At 33.7% G+C, this 14802-nt stretch overlaps 1 protein-coding gene across 2 annotated transcripts; it reads left to right on the top strand.

The window, feature by feature from the left end:
• Positions 1-4072: 4072 nt before the first annotated feature.
• Positions 4073-14531, top strand: LOC112519585 (putative tRNA (cytidine(34)-2'-O)-methyltransferase). Of its 2 annotated transcripts, none has more exons than XM_025127784.1 (7): positions 4073-4268; positions 4437-4537; positions 12051-12119; positions 12343-12401; positions 12578-12638; positions 12721-12771; positions 14221-14531. In XM_025127784.1, exons 1-7 carry the CDS (start codon positions 4103-4105, stop codon positions 14497-14499), a joined length of 786 nt encoding a protein of 261 aa, XP_024983552.1. In that variant the 5' UTR covers positions 4073-4102; the 3' UTR covers positions 14500-14531. The 2 variants fall into 2 exon arrangements, with proteins under 2 accessions (XP_024983552.1, XP_024983551.1); XM_025127783.1 differs by having other exon boundaries at positions 12718-12771.
• The last annotated feature ends 271 nt before the right edge of the window (positions 14532-14802 follow it).

Genomic DNA, 14802 nt, shown 5'->3' with positions numbered 1-14802 from the left:
ACTGACAAAATATATTTTAATTTTAATTAAAATAAATTTTATCAAAATAAATTTAAATGTAATTATTTTTTTGTAAATATAAGTACTTTTTTGTTATATTTGTTTAATTTTATAGATCTAAATACTTTTTGGTTCAAAAAATATTTAGGGACTTAATCGTTCGAAATATGAATATTCATTGAGGGGTTTTTCGGACTTTTGTCACTATTTTATCACTTTAACTAGTTGTACAAGTCATAAGAATCTATCTAACATATTTTAGAAAAGTCCAAGAAGTTAATTAAAATGTTTTGGATTGTCCAAGAACTTATTTGTTCCAAAAATTGTCCAATAAAAATAAATTTTATCATTAAATTATATTATCAATAAAAATAAATTTTATCAATAATTTTTTTAACTGTAAGTAATCTTTTGTAAATGTAAATACATTTTTGGTATATTTGTTTCATTTTATATTATAAGTATTTTTTTAGTTCAAAAAGCATGTTTAAGAATTTAATCATTCAAAATATGAAAGTTTATTGCATGTTTTTCATTATTTTACCACATTAACAAGTTGTATAAGTCATAAAAATGTATTTAACTGGTTTTAAAAAGTCTAAGGAGTTATTTAACAGGTTTTGAAATGTCCAAGGACTTATTTGTTTCAAAAAATTGTCCAACACTTAATCATTCAAAACACTAAAGTCTATTGGATTTTTTTAAACTTTTCCCTTTTTAAAATAGAGAAAGTTTAAAAAAAAACAAAATTCTCTAAATTTAAGAACTTCTTAAAAAATAATTATTGATAAAAGATAAATTATTTTTTATTCTTTCTACTATTTTAAAATTAAATACAAAGAAAAAAAAAATATTTTATATAAAAAATTAAATATCTATAATATATCAAAAAAGTTATGTCGAATTTTTTAAGAGATATATTTTATTATGCCAAAATGTACAATAGTTAAAGCTTGTTGAACATCCACGATCTTGAAAATCAAATTTTTTTAATTTTAAAATTACACTTTATGTTCTTATAGTTACTTATGTAATTGTATATAAACTAAAATGCATTAAAAATACGTTTATTTATTTTACAAATTATATCATTATAATTGTCTCGTCAATACCTTCAAAAAGAGACCAATATCGAATATTTTTTGATTTAATCGTATTATTAAATACCATAAATACGTAATGAATTGTTTTTAAACTTACATTTTATACTTTATAGTTATTTATTTAATTTATTTTATATCTCTTATTTTTTTCATTTTTAATTTTACACATTTATCTATATCTCTCCATAACCAACCACTCAGCACCATGTTTGAATTCGTGTAACTAACTGTGGATAAACATAACCAAATAAAGAATAAACATATCATTTTAAAACATAAAAAATCTAAAATATAATTAGGATAATTATCAAGTTTTAACAAAATAATTAATTATAATATTTATCATAAAATTATATTATTAAACAAAATATAAATTATTTCGTTATTGAACCTAAATTAAATTATAATAAAAAATTGAATTAAAAAATTACACAAAAAATATGAATTTTAAATAGTTAATTTGATACTAATATCGATATATTTATGTCAAATTTTTATGACATCTTCAAATTTATATTTTATTCAAAAATAAAAACATAATCGCTTTCTCAAAATCACATAAAATCATATTATAACATCGACTGAGGTAAATAATAAAATGAAATATTAAAATCAAGATTTACCTCGCTGCATTGCGCGAGTACTCTTTTAGTATTAAAAAAACAGGAGTTTCAATTATTCTTGAATTTTTAAGAGGTGCGACTAATTAAGAATATTGTATAAGTTTAAAGCTTACAACCTCACACGATCTTCCATCAAATCATTTTCAATTTCAAAATTACATTTTATACCCTTATAATCAGTGATTTGATTTACCTTATATCCCTCTCTTTTTCATTTACATCATTATCATATTAATATAAATAATTGTATATGAACTAAAATGCATTTAAAAAATACGACTCTTTTTTTTACAAATTACACCAATCGTCTCGTTAATACCTTCGAATTAAGCCTCATATTGAATATTTTTAGATTTAATAATACTATTAAATATCATGAATGCCTATGAATTAATTTGTTTTATATCAAATTTAGTATTTATTGTAAAATTTGATGTCATCCTAAGAAATGATCAAAACATAAGATCAGTGGCGGACTGTAGCCTAGCGGACCCAAAATTTTCTTTGAATTAGTGCATCTTTAAGGTGGGTGAAAGGTCCACACAATCACAATTTAACCTAGGGAGAAATTCAACACAGTCTGACTTAAGGAAAAATCAATTGTATCGATTTGAGAAATAAAGTACATTTTTTTTTCAAATGGCATCAACCTTGATCTTTAGAATAAATAAACGTTGACTTGAAAATGAGATAAAAAACGATGATTTTTTAAAATGAATTGACATTGGGAATGACATAAATCATGAAAACAAAATTAGAACCAGAGAAAAATTAACAAAAAGTTTTTTTTTTGGCCATAATAATAGTAATGCTTATTTTGATTCTTTTAACTAAATATTTTTGTTGTTAATATTTTCCGAAATAGCATTGCAAGGTCTGAGTTAATGCTTCAGTCTGGCCCTAGACCCCAAAAATAAAAGATAAAAAATTAACATTCATTTGAAATAAGATTCAAACCCATGACCTTTTACATATGAAATAGTAATCCAACCATCACACCCTTGTTCCGTATCTATTATATATATATATATATATATATATATATATATTGTTTCAAAGTATTTAAAGACACCCCCCAAGATCAAGTTGGTGCATCTTTCAGACGCCTAAATTTTTTTCTCTTGCAATAATCGAGTGAGCGGGTGCATGGGAGCCCGCTTAGCTCCTAATAGGTCCGCCCCTACATAGGATATAGTTTTTTTTAAAACTAAGTTAGAGTGAATACAACAACAAAATATAATCTCATTACCCTTAGACCTTTCAAGCCATTCATAATCTCGTTACCCTGTTATTCTGAAACGTTACAGACGTATATACATCTTCTTTTGTGTGTCGAGAGAGAAAAGATGAACTTGTTGTGAATGAAGGAATAAATTGTTCACAACTTTCCCCCTATTGCCATACTTTGTTTTCTCAAATGACAAATAAACGAGTAGGTATTCCAGTTATTTTCACAATAAGAGTGTAAAGGTAAAAAAACCATAAATGGTCATGAAAGTTATGGATAACTTAGCTTTCATTGCATTTGTACCCTTATTACTTGACATAATCTTGAAAAAACTTTCGTCTCTTTCATTAGCTAGTAAGGTGCTCGCGCGACGGCGTGATGACAGATGTTAGTTGTATACTTGTACAATGTATCTGATAAATTTTGAATAGATGTAAGTAACGATACCTAATATAGGTTTGTATACCTGATTTTTTCCTACAATAACCATTATTCATGCTTGTTAATATATTATATATATATATAGATAGTATAGACTAGTATGTATTTATGTTATTTTATAATATTATAAAATACATAAATATTCAATAATGAGCTTATTTTAAAGATATAGACGAAAAATTATTACATATTTTAATGTATTTTAGTTGATCTATGGTCTTAATATCCTGAAGGTGTAAAAATAAAGCGTAATGATTTGAAACAAATTAATTCGTAAATATTCATGATATTTAATAGTACAATTAAATCCAAAAGTGTTTAATATTGAGTTCATTTTGAAGATATTGATACAACGGTTATAAGAATATAATTTGTAAAAAAAAATGTATTTTTAAGTGTTTTTTGTTTATATATAATTATTTATGTTAATATGATAAAAGATGTAAAATGAAAAATTACAAAATTAGATTGACGTGAATTAGTCTCACCTTTTGGACTAAAAACGTTGAGAATAAATATATATTTTGGATGCGAATTAAATTTGTAAATTATAAAATTGAACCATAACGAAGTTGGAATAATAATAGTCTAGGGGCCAAAGTTGGCAAACTACAATACTTGAGGCACTTGAATGAAAAAACAAATCCACATCTTGTATGCCTGTTGTGAACGAACACCCGGCGAGTAGAGCAGATCGGACGGAGACAATGGCGGGTCTTAGAACCCTAGATTTTATGACGACGCCGTTTTACTTGCGTTCTTCTAGACTAGCTCCATTTAGTCTTCACCCATCCTTGTTGCTTCAAGTCAAGAACAAATTCCACTCTCTTCGTTCTCATCACTCCTTTCGCTCCTCTCTCCCTTGTTCCTTGTGTATACTCTCTCTCTCTCTCTCTCTCTCTCTTCATAGTTCCTTTGATAAATTGGGCTTTTATTTGATTTCAAACGATCTTGAGAAGTGATTCATGGTTCCAATGAGGATCACAGGTCACAAGTCTTGATGAATTGCAAGCGACATTTATCATTCTGTGTATTTTGCAGCTAAAAATTCAACCGGTGAGTCTTTGGTTGATGGAATTGGTGTGGCGGGAAGCAAAGCGTCGGAGGGTAAACTTCTTCAAGTCGTTTTGGTTTCTCCTCAGGTAAATTCAATGTATTTCTATTGCTTAAGTTTCAACCGGAACAGCACCGAAAATAAGCATTTCTTGCCCAGCTGAGGTGGTTGGAGTTCACTCGGATAACCCCATTGCCTTTGTGAATTACCGAAGATGTTCTTAAAATTCTAGGATTAACAGTTCACTCTATTTTACCATCTGATTCCACCTTCCGAAATTTGCCAGAATTAAGGGTAGATGTACTTGGGGCCGATTTGGTTTGACGGAATGACATTTCATTTTTTGTAAAATTTTGTTTGTTTCGATAAGATGCTGAGGCGATGGAGAGATTAGGGCAGATTTGATGAATGAGGCAGGGTAGAGATGCAGATGGAAATAATTGAAATCCATGGGATTTGGATTTGAAATGGCAAGCCATCTCCAAGAGATTTCTAAATCGGTTGGTTGTGGGATTTCAATGAAATACTGAGATTTTAAATCCAAACATTCCTTCAAACCAAACCAGAGGGAGGGGGCAGAGTTTTACCTTTGTGACATTGCATGTTGTTCTACAACCTCTATTTATTTTTGGTAGAGTAAATTTGCACAAATTGGACTCTATGCTGTATAAATTTGACACTCTACCAGCCCCAGTAAAATTGAAAGTAGCAGCATTTACATTTTTGTAATTTTCTTATTTTAGAGTTACATATTTCCCATGATGATATTGGTCTGGGTCACAAGATTTCTCTAAATATCCACGGAATTGGAAGCGTATACAAGGCAAATGCTTTGTCACAATTCCTTTAGGGTGTATTTGGTACGTGGGAGGCGGACAGAACGGGAATTGACCATACAAAATCATCCTTTAGGGTGTATTTGGTAATTTTTTAGGCATTCTTCAAATGATTGCTGAGTTTGACCCTATCATGCAACACCATTTTCATTTGATTAAAGAAAAAGAAACTCAACATTGTTATCTTATTCATAAAATTCAAAATGAGTTGATTTAGATGTTGGCATTCAATGTGAAAAGTGCAATTATTGCAAAAATCAAGGAGTCAAAATATTTTTCAGTTATTCTTGATTGCACTCCTGATGCAAGTCATAAAGAATAGATGACTTTGATTATAAGATGTGTCGAGTGTTCCTATCAAAGTAGAAGAGTTCTTTTTGGAGTTTTTGGTAGTAGAAGATACGTCTGGTAAGGGTCTTTTTGATGTGCTACAGATGTTTTGAAAACCCTTGATTTAGATATTAATTGTGTATGGGGACAAGGTTATGATGATGGGGTTAATATGAAAGGAAAGCATCAAGGTGTTCAAAAAAGGTTGCTTGATATAAACCCTAGAGCTTTTTATATGCCATGTGGATGTCATTATCTTAATTTAGTTTTGTGTGATATGGCAAACTCGTCATAAAGTTGGTGGAGTGTTTTACTTGAATATCTTGATGATTTGACTTTGAAGTCCTTATCTGCTACTCGTTGGGAAAGCAATAAAAACTCCACTTGACCATATAAAAAATGCTTTGATAAAATTAGCCAATGTATGCGAAGACGGAAAAGTGTGTGGAGATGTTGAATCTTTGATAAATGGTGATTTTGAATTTATTTCAAGTTTGGTTATTTGACATGAGATCTTATATAGAATCAATTTAGTTAGTCAAAAGATATGCTTCTAGATATTGCGGTAAAAAACTTGGAAGGATTGGTTGTTTATTTTGAAGGTATAGGGACAATGGGTTTGACTTAGCTATTATTGAAGCTAAAGAAATTTCAGAAAACATTGGAGTTGAACCCGAATTTTCTGTAAAACGTTATGTTTGTAGACAAAAGCAATTTGATGAGATCCCAAATACTGAAAGACAACAACAATCTTCCCAAGAATCATTTAAAACTGATTACTTTCTAGTTTTAGTGGATATGACACTTTCTCAGTTAAGAAGTAGATTTGAACAAATGAAACATTTTGAGTTTATATTTGGGTTCTTGTTTGATGCTTTAAAGTTGGTTAAATTGAAAGATGATGAATTAAAGAAATGTTGTTTGAATCTTGAGATTGCTTTGACACACATGGCGATGATGTTGATATTGATGGGAAATATCTTTATACGGAGTTACAAATTTTGCACGACATGATATCATATGAAGCATACGGGGAAGAAAAGCCTTGGACGTCTATTCAAGTTATGGAGTTTGTGCGAAAGGTGGATATGTTCCTACACGTGTTGCTTGCCTACAAGATTTTGTTAACCATACTAGTCATGGTAGCATCCGCCGAAAGAAGTTTTTCAAAATTAAAGCTATTGAAGTCATATTTGTGGACTACCATGAGCCAGGAGAGGCTTAACGGGTTAACAATTTTGAGCATTGAAAGTCAGTTTTTAGCAATGGTTGACTATGATAGATTAATTGAAGATTTTGCTTCACAAAGTGCACAAAGACACCGTTTTAGATGAATAGGTAATCTTATATTTGTTTGTTGTTCGGGGTTTTGGTTTATGTCCCCTGTTATAATTTTTTTTCCACTAATAACCGGCATGGGGATGAGCCGCCTAGTTTGACTAGGTTCCAAATGTCTTCTTGAGTTCTTGCTTAATTGGAGTAAGGGCATCTTTTTGGCTCTCTGCCCAGGGCATCCAAAGCCATTGGACTAGTGCTAATTGTTTATTGTTGCGCTGAGGATGAAGATTGCGAACCTTTAGTAAGTTCCGATTTAGGAACTTTGCCGCTTTCTATTTCACGACCAAAACTCTTTGATGCAAATGAACCCATTTGCAGAAAGAACACTTAGATACACACTTATAATTTGAGAGAGAAAACAATCACTTGAGAAAGAAACTTCTATTCAATAATGGGAAATTGTATACACACAGTAACGTGGAAGCCGATTTTATGTATATAAACATGATGAATCGGCGCCAATACAAGGGACATGTCTGTTGGCATGGGATGCCATAACCGAAGCTGGTAACCTCCTAAAACTACCTGGCGGTTATTTACATAATGAGGTGTCACATTCTCTTTAATTTAGCCTAATTTAATATAAACCTTATACTAAAATAATAATATGAAGTTTTGACATTTAAATAATTCCAACAATCTCCCTCCTAAATGTCAAAACGTCTTCAAGCAACTTTAATATTGAATCTTCACAGTATGATCACAAAATCCTCACCTTCAGCTAAATCATCGCTCGGGTCCTTGTCTCCCTCCGAATAGTAGCCATTAATGCTCGGGTCTTCGTCTTCTGCCTGCACACTTTTTGATACCTTGCTGTCCTTGAGTTGAACTGATGTCTTAGTGGCGTTCCGGTCTTCCTGACCATTCTCTCTGGTGCATCTACCATCCGAGGTACCTATACCATCGTCAACCTGACAACCCTTTGTGTCTTGAGTCCTGTCGGGCACACTCCCGTACTTCTGACTCTCAATGCTCGTGTACTTTCCGTACCATTTCTGAGCAAAAACAAAGTATTCGTGTGGGTGCAGAAGATAATCTATAAACAATCTGTTGAATGCCTCACCATAACATTCCGGAAAACCAAAGCTCTCTTGCGATCTCGTTTCAAAGTCCATTTACGGTGATGATTTCGTGTCCTCCATGACCTATGATTGATATGTAAAGATCGAATAGACACACTTCCAATCCCGATACCTTTGGTGGCACAATGATTTCTTCATTGTCCTTGATCTTAAAAAACCATATGAATGCTTCGCTAAATTTCCTTTCGAAAAATTGCTTATTTGCATAAGCAATTCGGTCACACTTGACCAAAGTCATGAAAGTGGTAAAGTCGTCGAGAGTTTTAATATGTACAGGCACAAAACTCCTACGAATCTCGATTTTTCCTTCCTCGATCATTGGCTTCTTCCCTTTGTCACATATCTTCGAATCCGTACTCACGAATTCCTTCTTTTCTCTCGTTTCTTTCTTGGAACCGTCACACATGTGAGTGATTTTGCACTTCAAATCACTCCCACTTAGAAACCTTGGAGTATAAGTTGCTTCATACTCAGAACGTTGATATTAACTTCCGGTACGAATGATTCGTAAGGTATGACATACGTTCTTTCGTTCGTATTCAAACTTATTTCACCGATACCATGCACATATATAGGATCGAAGTGACGTTCTTCATCATTGATGAAGAGACACTTCTTAAAATTATCGAACATCTCCTTTTTAGGAGACGTGTTTCGAGATTTTAGTATTTACGTACCAAATTGTGTTCCAAGATCTCGTATCCGTACCTACGACCAAGTAGTCTCCATTTACGACGATTCTTTCGGTGTGCGTCTGTTGGTAGGGCAGCAGACCAAAAATTCGAGGAATCTGATTGTTGCTGCTTGTTCCGGCTTCTGCCGTATGTAGCATCGACTGTTTCTGCATCGAACGCGTCATCTTCCTCGGGTAGTCCCAGGCAAAATGCCCCTTCAACATGCATCGATAGCATGTTGGTTTCTTTGTTCTTGTCTCACTCCTTTCACGACTGTTGTTCGGGTTGCATCGCAACTTCGCCGTTTTCTCGTTTCCATGGACTCGTGCACGTGTTTCGCGAAGTTGTTGAAGAATCCTCATCGACTTCCTCCTTGTTTGTTCTTGCTTCCGTTTTTTATCCAACCGTTGGCTCTGATACCACTGTTGCGCTGAGGATGAAGATTGCGAACCTTTAGTAAGTTCCGATTTAGGAACTTTGCCGCTTTCTATTTCACGACCAAAACTCTTTGATGCAGATGAACCCATTTGCAGAAAGAACACTTAGATACACACACTTATAATTTGAGAGAGAAAACAATCACTTGAGAAAGAAACTTCTATTCAATAATGGGAAATTGTATACACAGTAACATGGAAGCCGATTTTATGTATATAAACATGATGAATCGGCGCCAATACAAGGGACATGTCTGTTGGCATGGGATGCCATAATCGACGCCGGTAACCTCCTAAAACTACCCGGCGGTTATTTACATAATGAGGTGTCACATCCTCTTTAATTTAGCCTAATTTAATATAAACCTTATACTAAAATAATAATATAAAGTTTGACATTTAAATAATTCCAAATGTTGGATCGATATGAAGTTTTTGCTCCAGTAGCACAAATAGAGACAATACAATTAATATTGGCTCTAGCAGGATACAATAGATGGGAAGTACATCATCTGGATGTAAAATCAGCATTTCTGCAAGGCGAACTGAAGGAAGAAGTTTATGTCTCACAACCTGAAGGTTTTATAAAAGAAGGAGACAAAGGAAAGGTCTACAGACTCATGAAAGCACTTTATGGGTTAAGACAAGCTCCTCGAGCATGGTACACCAAGTTGGATAACACACTGAAGATACTCGGTTTCAAGAAATGTGCATTAGAACAAGCAGTGTACACAAGAACGAACAAGACATCAACACTATTGATTGGAGTTTATGTTGACGACTTGATAGTTACTGGAACTTCAAAGAAAGAGATTGAAACTTTCAAGGATCAGATGAAGAAGAAGTTCGAAATGAGTGATCTTGGATTACTTGCGTATTATCTTGGTATTGAGGTTACACAGAAAGGGGGTGAAATCTCAATAAAACAAACTAGTTACACAAACAAGATACTCAGTGACATAGGTATGTTAGATTGCAATGAAGCAAAGATACCTATGGAACCAGGTCTCAAACTTACTAAAGTAAAGGAAGAAAGACCCGTAGACGCCACCGAATATCGAAGCCTAATTGGATGTCTACGATATTTACTTCACACAAGACCTGACCTAAGTTTTCTAGTAGGATTACTTAGTCGTTTCATGCAAAACCCACAGGAGCAGCATATGAAGGCAATCAAACAAGTGCTGCGTTATATCAAAGGAACTAAGGACTATGATATAACTTATGGGCATGAAGGAGGAAACAAGATACACGACTACAGCGACAGCAGTTATGGTGTTAACACACAAGAAGGAAAAGACACAACTGGAATAATTTTCTATTTCGGAAACTCACCTATCAGTTGGAACACTCAAAAGCAAGGAACAATGGCATTATCCTCGTGTGAATCAGAGTTCATTGCAGCAACAGCAGCAGCAACTCAGGCACTTTGGTTAAAAAGACTGCTTAGCATATCACCGATACTAAGGAAGAAAAGGTTACTATTTATGTGGACAACAAATCTGCAATAGCACTGATGAAGAATCCAGTGTTTCATGGAAGAAGCAAACACATTGATACAAAGTATCACTTCATACGACAATGCGTTGAAAAAGAAGACCTAGTTATTGAACACATCAAGGGAAAACTACAACGAGCTGACATTCTAACAAAGCCACTTCCAAGGATAAGATTCGCCACTATGAGGCAACTACTTGGAGTTAAAGATCTTGTTCAACACAATCGAGATTAAGGGGGTGAATGTTAGATTAATCTCGATTTAAAATAGTATATATGTATATATATATATATAGGTAGTTATTGGTAGTTATTAACGAAGAGGTGCGATTGTTCACGAAAGGATGTGATTGTTCATGAAACAACACTTTCATTGCCGAACCATTGCGATGGTTCGATGGCACCTTTTCGGTGTCTATAAGTATGTATGATTTGTACACATTTCAAAGTGTGAATTCTCAAAATTATCAATAAACTTTGGTTGTTTTAGCATATCGATCCAACATTTATTTGCTTTCCTAGTTTTTGGGGGGGGGGGACCAGTATATATTAAAGTTAAGAGGTGATTAAGGGTGTGTGGGAATTCGATAATTTATTTTTTTCACTGGGAGAAGCTGGTCTAAAAAACCAGTAACCTGTAATTCCTTCTTGGATTGATCATTCTAATACCAAACCCTACCATTCAGTTGAGTTCTCATCTTTCATCAGCTACCTCACTCTTGTCCGTTCTTTTCCATATACCAACCGCGTCCTTAAAGCCATTTGGGGGTTAGAATGTTGGAAGTTTTATTGGACCGGTAGAATAAAATATATGTAGTTTAGTGTATGTGTCCATTTGAAAAGATAGATGTAGATCTTTTTGTTTGCTATGCACAACTCCAAAAAGGAGATGCATTTTGAGTGTCAAGTTACTCCTTGCAGAGCGTATAACGAAACCAAATCAAATGTACCTAGTAAAATCACACACGGAACAGGGTCTTGGGAGAGTAAAATGTATGCAGACTTTTCCTCTACCTCATGGTAGAGGCCGTTTCTCAAAAAAGAAATTTTCTTTTACGAAAACGGTTTTGCCAAATAATTTGGGAACATAAACGACCCCAGAAGTATGCACAACAAGAAATGAAGTTTAGAAGGATTACAGAGAGTAAGCAAACAACATGTAATTTCCTATTAAATTTTGGACATTGAGAAGTTCAACATAGTATGGCCTTTGTATCTGGAAACATGTTCCAAATTTTAAGTCGAGCATTGAAATTTAAAAATAGATCATTATATTTTATTCAATGACTTTGATCGTTTACTTCTCCACACGTCTTAAGTCTGGTCAAGTTATTTCTCCAAGTTCATAGGCATATACATTCTAGTGATTGTTGTAGCTGTTTCTGAAATTTCTATGATCCGCTGCAGATTCCTGGGAACACTGGGTGCATTGCTAGAAGTTGTGCGGCATCAGGTGTTGGCTTACACCTGGTTGAGGCAAGCATATGTTAACTTTTCATTCTAAATAAGAAAATTTCTATATAATAGAAGTTAATTATGTGTGAAATTGGATCAACATAAGATAGTTTTATGTACTTAATTATTGATTTGATCCTTAAAATGTAGAACAAAGACCTATGAGCTTTGATCAATTGTGTATTTTTTGGTGTCTTATCTATGATCCATCAGCTTAACCGTTGCCAACTTCTTTCTCCTTCAGCCGCTGGGATTCGAGGTGGATGATACAAAACTAAAGCGAGCTGGGCTTGACTACTGGCCGTATCCTTGTACATATATGGACCGATAAACATCACAGCCGTTTTAAATCGAAACGTTCTTCATAAAGGGTTTAGGGTTTAAGTTTATTTCGGTACTAGTGCTTATGCAAACTGATGAATTCACTTCAGAATATGGAATCTACACTTGTTTAGTTCTCCCCTTGATCTTCACATCAGATACGTCGTCGTTAAAGTACACAGCTCGTGGACAGATTTTCGTGACTATTTCAAGCAACAGGTGCTTCAAAACCTTAAGCTTTTGTTAAACCTTATTCTCGTATAACCTATTCATGACTTTGATTATATATAATGTTCAGAAGGGTGAAAAAAGGCTGCTGGCATTTACTAAAAGAGGGACAAACATTCATTCAGTACGTCACCTGGACTCGTTACATTTTTCTAATAATCATCTTTACGCTTTCCATCATAAAGTAAACCTACACCTGCATCATTAATATCTTCACTCGACTGCTCTGCATTATAGTCATAGATGAAACGAGGATAATGCCCATTTGAGCCCAACCATCCTGAATTTTCGTTATGACCTTTAACGTCTTGAAATTACTTTTTGATCCACACAAGAAGTTATTATAGGTTTATTTACACCGTGTACCATTTTCATTTTTTATGGGTCTGCTCGTGTAAAACTAAGAAGTTATTATAGGCTTATTTACTTGATATATGGAGAAGTTAGGATGAGACCTGTAAAATGAAAAATGAAGGAAAATGGTATAAATGGATGACATCTTTTCTTATTATTTTGGCTTTAAATGTACTATGGAATATCCTACATATGTGATCATAGTTCTACTGAAAACAATAATTAGGGTAGGGTTTTGGAAAGTTCAGTTGCAAACCTGATTTCCGGTTATGAACCGGGTGACGAATGAGAGCGTGACACTTGTCCCCATTCAGTGAATAATGACTGGATTTTTTAAACCATTCATGATGAATATCCCATGAATGTTCGAGACACATGGCGACCTCTTGTTTGTCTCCCGGTTCGCAACGGAAGTCAGGTTAACAACAGAACCTGCCGCGGTCGGGTATAACATACATGTTTCCATGCCTTACTTGACTTTTTATGGCAAATAGATTATATTTCTCAAAAATGGGAAGAGAAGCCGAAAACATGTACCTATTTTGATCAGTAATATACTGATGTTGTAACATTGGAGAACATGTATGTCGAGTTGACAATTGTGTTGTAAATCTGTTTATACGGATTACGAGTCAGATTATAGTTTATTATTATTTTTCATTAAAAACTTGCGATATTTAATTTCACTTTTTAAAGGCTGAAAAACAGTTTGCGCTTGAGTTGTGACCATGGGGGGACCTAGTTAGGTGCCATGGGTGGCACATGCCACCGTATCGTTTCTCCGCCGAAGGGTAAAAAATTTAGGTTTCGTGAACGGTGCAACCGTATTAATTTGTTGTGTGCTACCGTATGTATTTTGAAACTACAATGAGAACAAGTTTTATTTGGTAAAGTTGGTTTGCAAGGCTTTTATTCCACCTCACACCCAAGTACGAATCATGTTAGTGTCATTTTTTTAGTCAAACGGTGCTACCATTTGAAACAAATTATGTATATTTGTTTCTTATAGTCAAACGGTGCCACCGTTTGAAAAAAAATTATGTATATTTGTTTCTTATAGTCAAACGGAGTCACCGTTTGAAAAAAAAATTCGATATTTTTTTCTTATGGTCAAATGGTGCTACCGTTTAAAAAAAATTCTGGGTCCGTCTCTGGTTGTGACCATCCTTGCATTAGTTATGGTGTTGGTTGTTATGAACTCAAGTTTGGATGCATGCAGGACTTTTCGTACAGGAGAGGGGACTGGCTTGTATTCGGCTCGGAAACCACTGGCCTACCACCTGAAGCTTTGGCTGACTGCAAAAGCGAACCACTTGGTGGCGGGTTACTTAAAATTCCGATGATCGAAACTTATGTAAGATGTCTAAATCTATCTGTTAGTGTTGGCATTGGTCTGTATGAAGCTTCGAGACAGCTAAACTACGAGCAACTTCAATTCCATACTGAATCCTGTAACGATACCGAACTATTACCTTTCGCTGAAGACATTTTTGCTTAAATTCATGAAATTTGCATAACGGGTTTGGATGATCGGTAACCGTAACCGGTCTCACCTTTAACAATTCATTTTATAGCCGCTTTTTTTATATTAATCGAAATGGGTAATATTTCACAAGTAGTACTTTGACATTTGTGGAATTTACTTTTTTTTTTTAAATATAATATTCATAAAATGGTAGTTGTTAAAGTGCTACTTGCAAAAAATCTCACATGGAAGTCACTTTTTGGTTGTCATGTCAACATTTTGCAAGTAATATTTTTGCAACTTGCTAAATTGGTATTTTATGAATATTAAGTAGAT

The sequence above is a fragment of the Cynara cardunculus genome (genome assembly GCF_001531365.2).
Source record: "Cynara cardunculus var. scolymus isolate 2C chromosome LG 10, CcrdV1, whole genome shotgun sequence".
Lineage (NCBI taxonomy): Eukaryota > Viridiplantae > Streptophyta > Magnoliopsida > Asterales > Asteraceae > Cynara > Cynara cardunculus.
The sequence above is the reverse complement of the archived record's forward strand: the minus strand, read 5'-3'. Positions and strand labels throughout refer to the sequence as shown.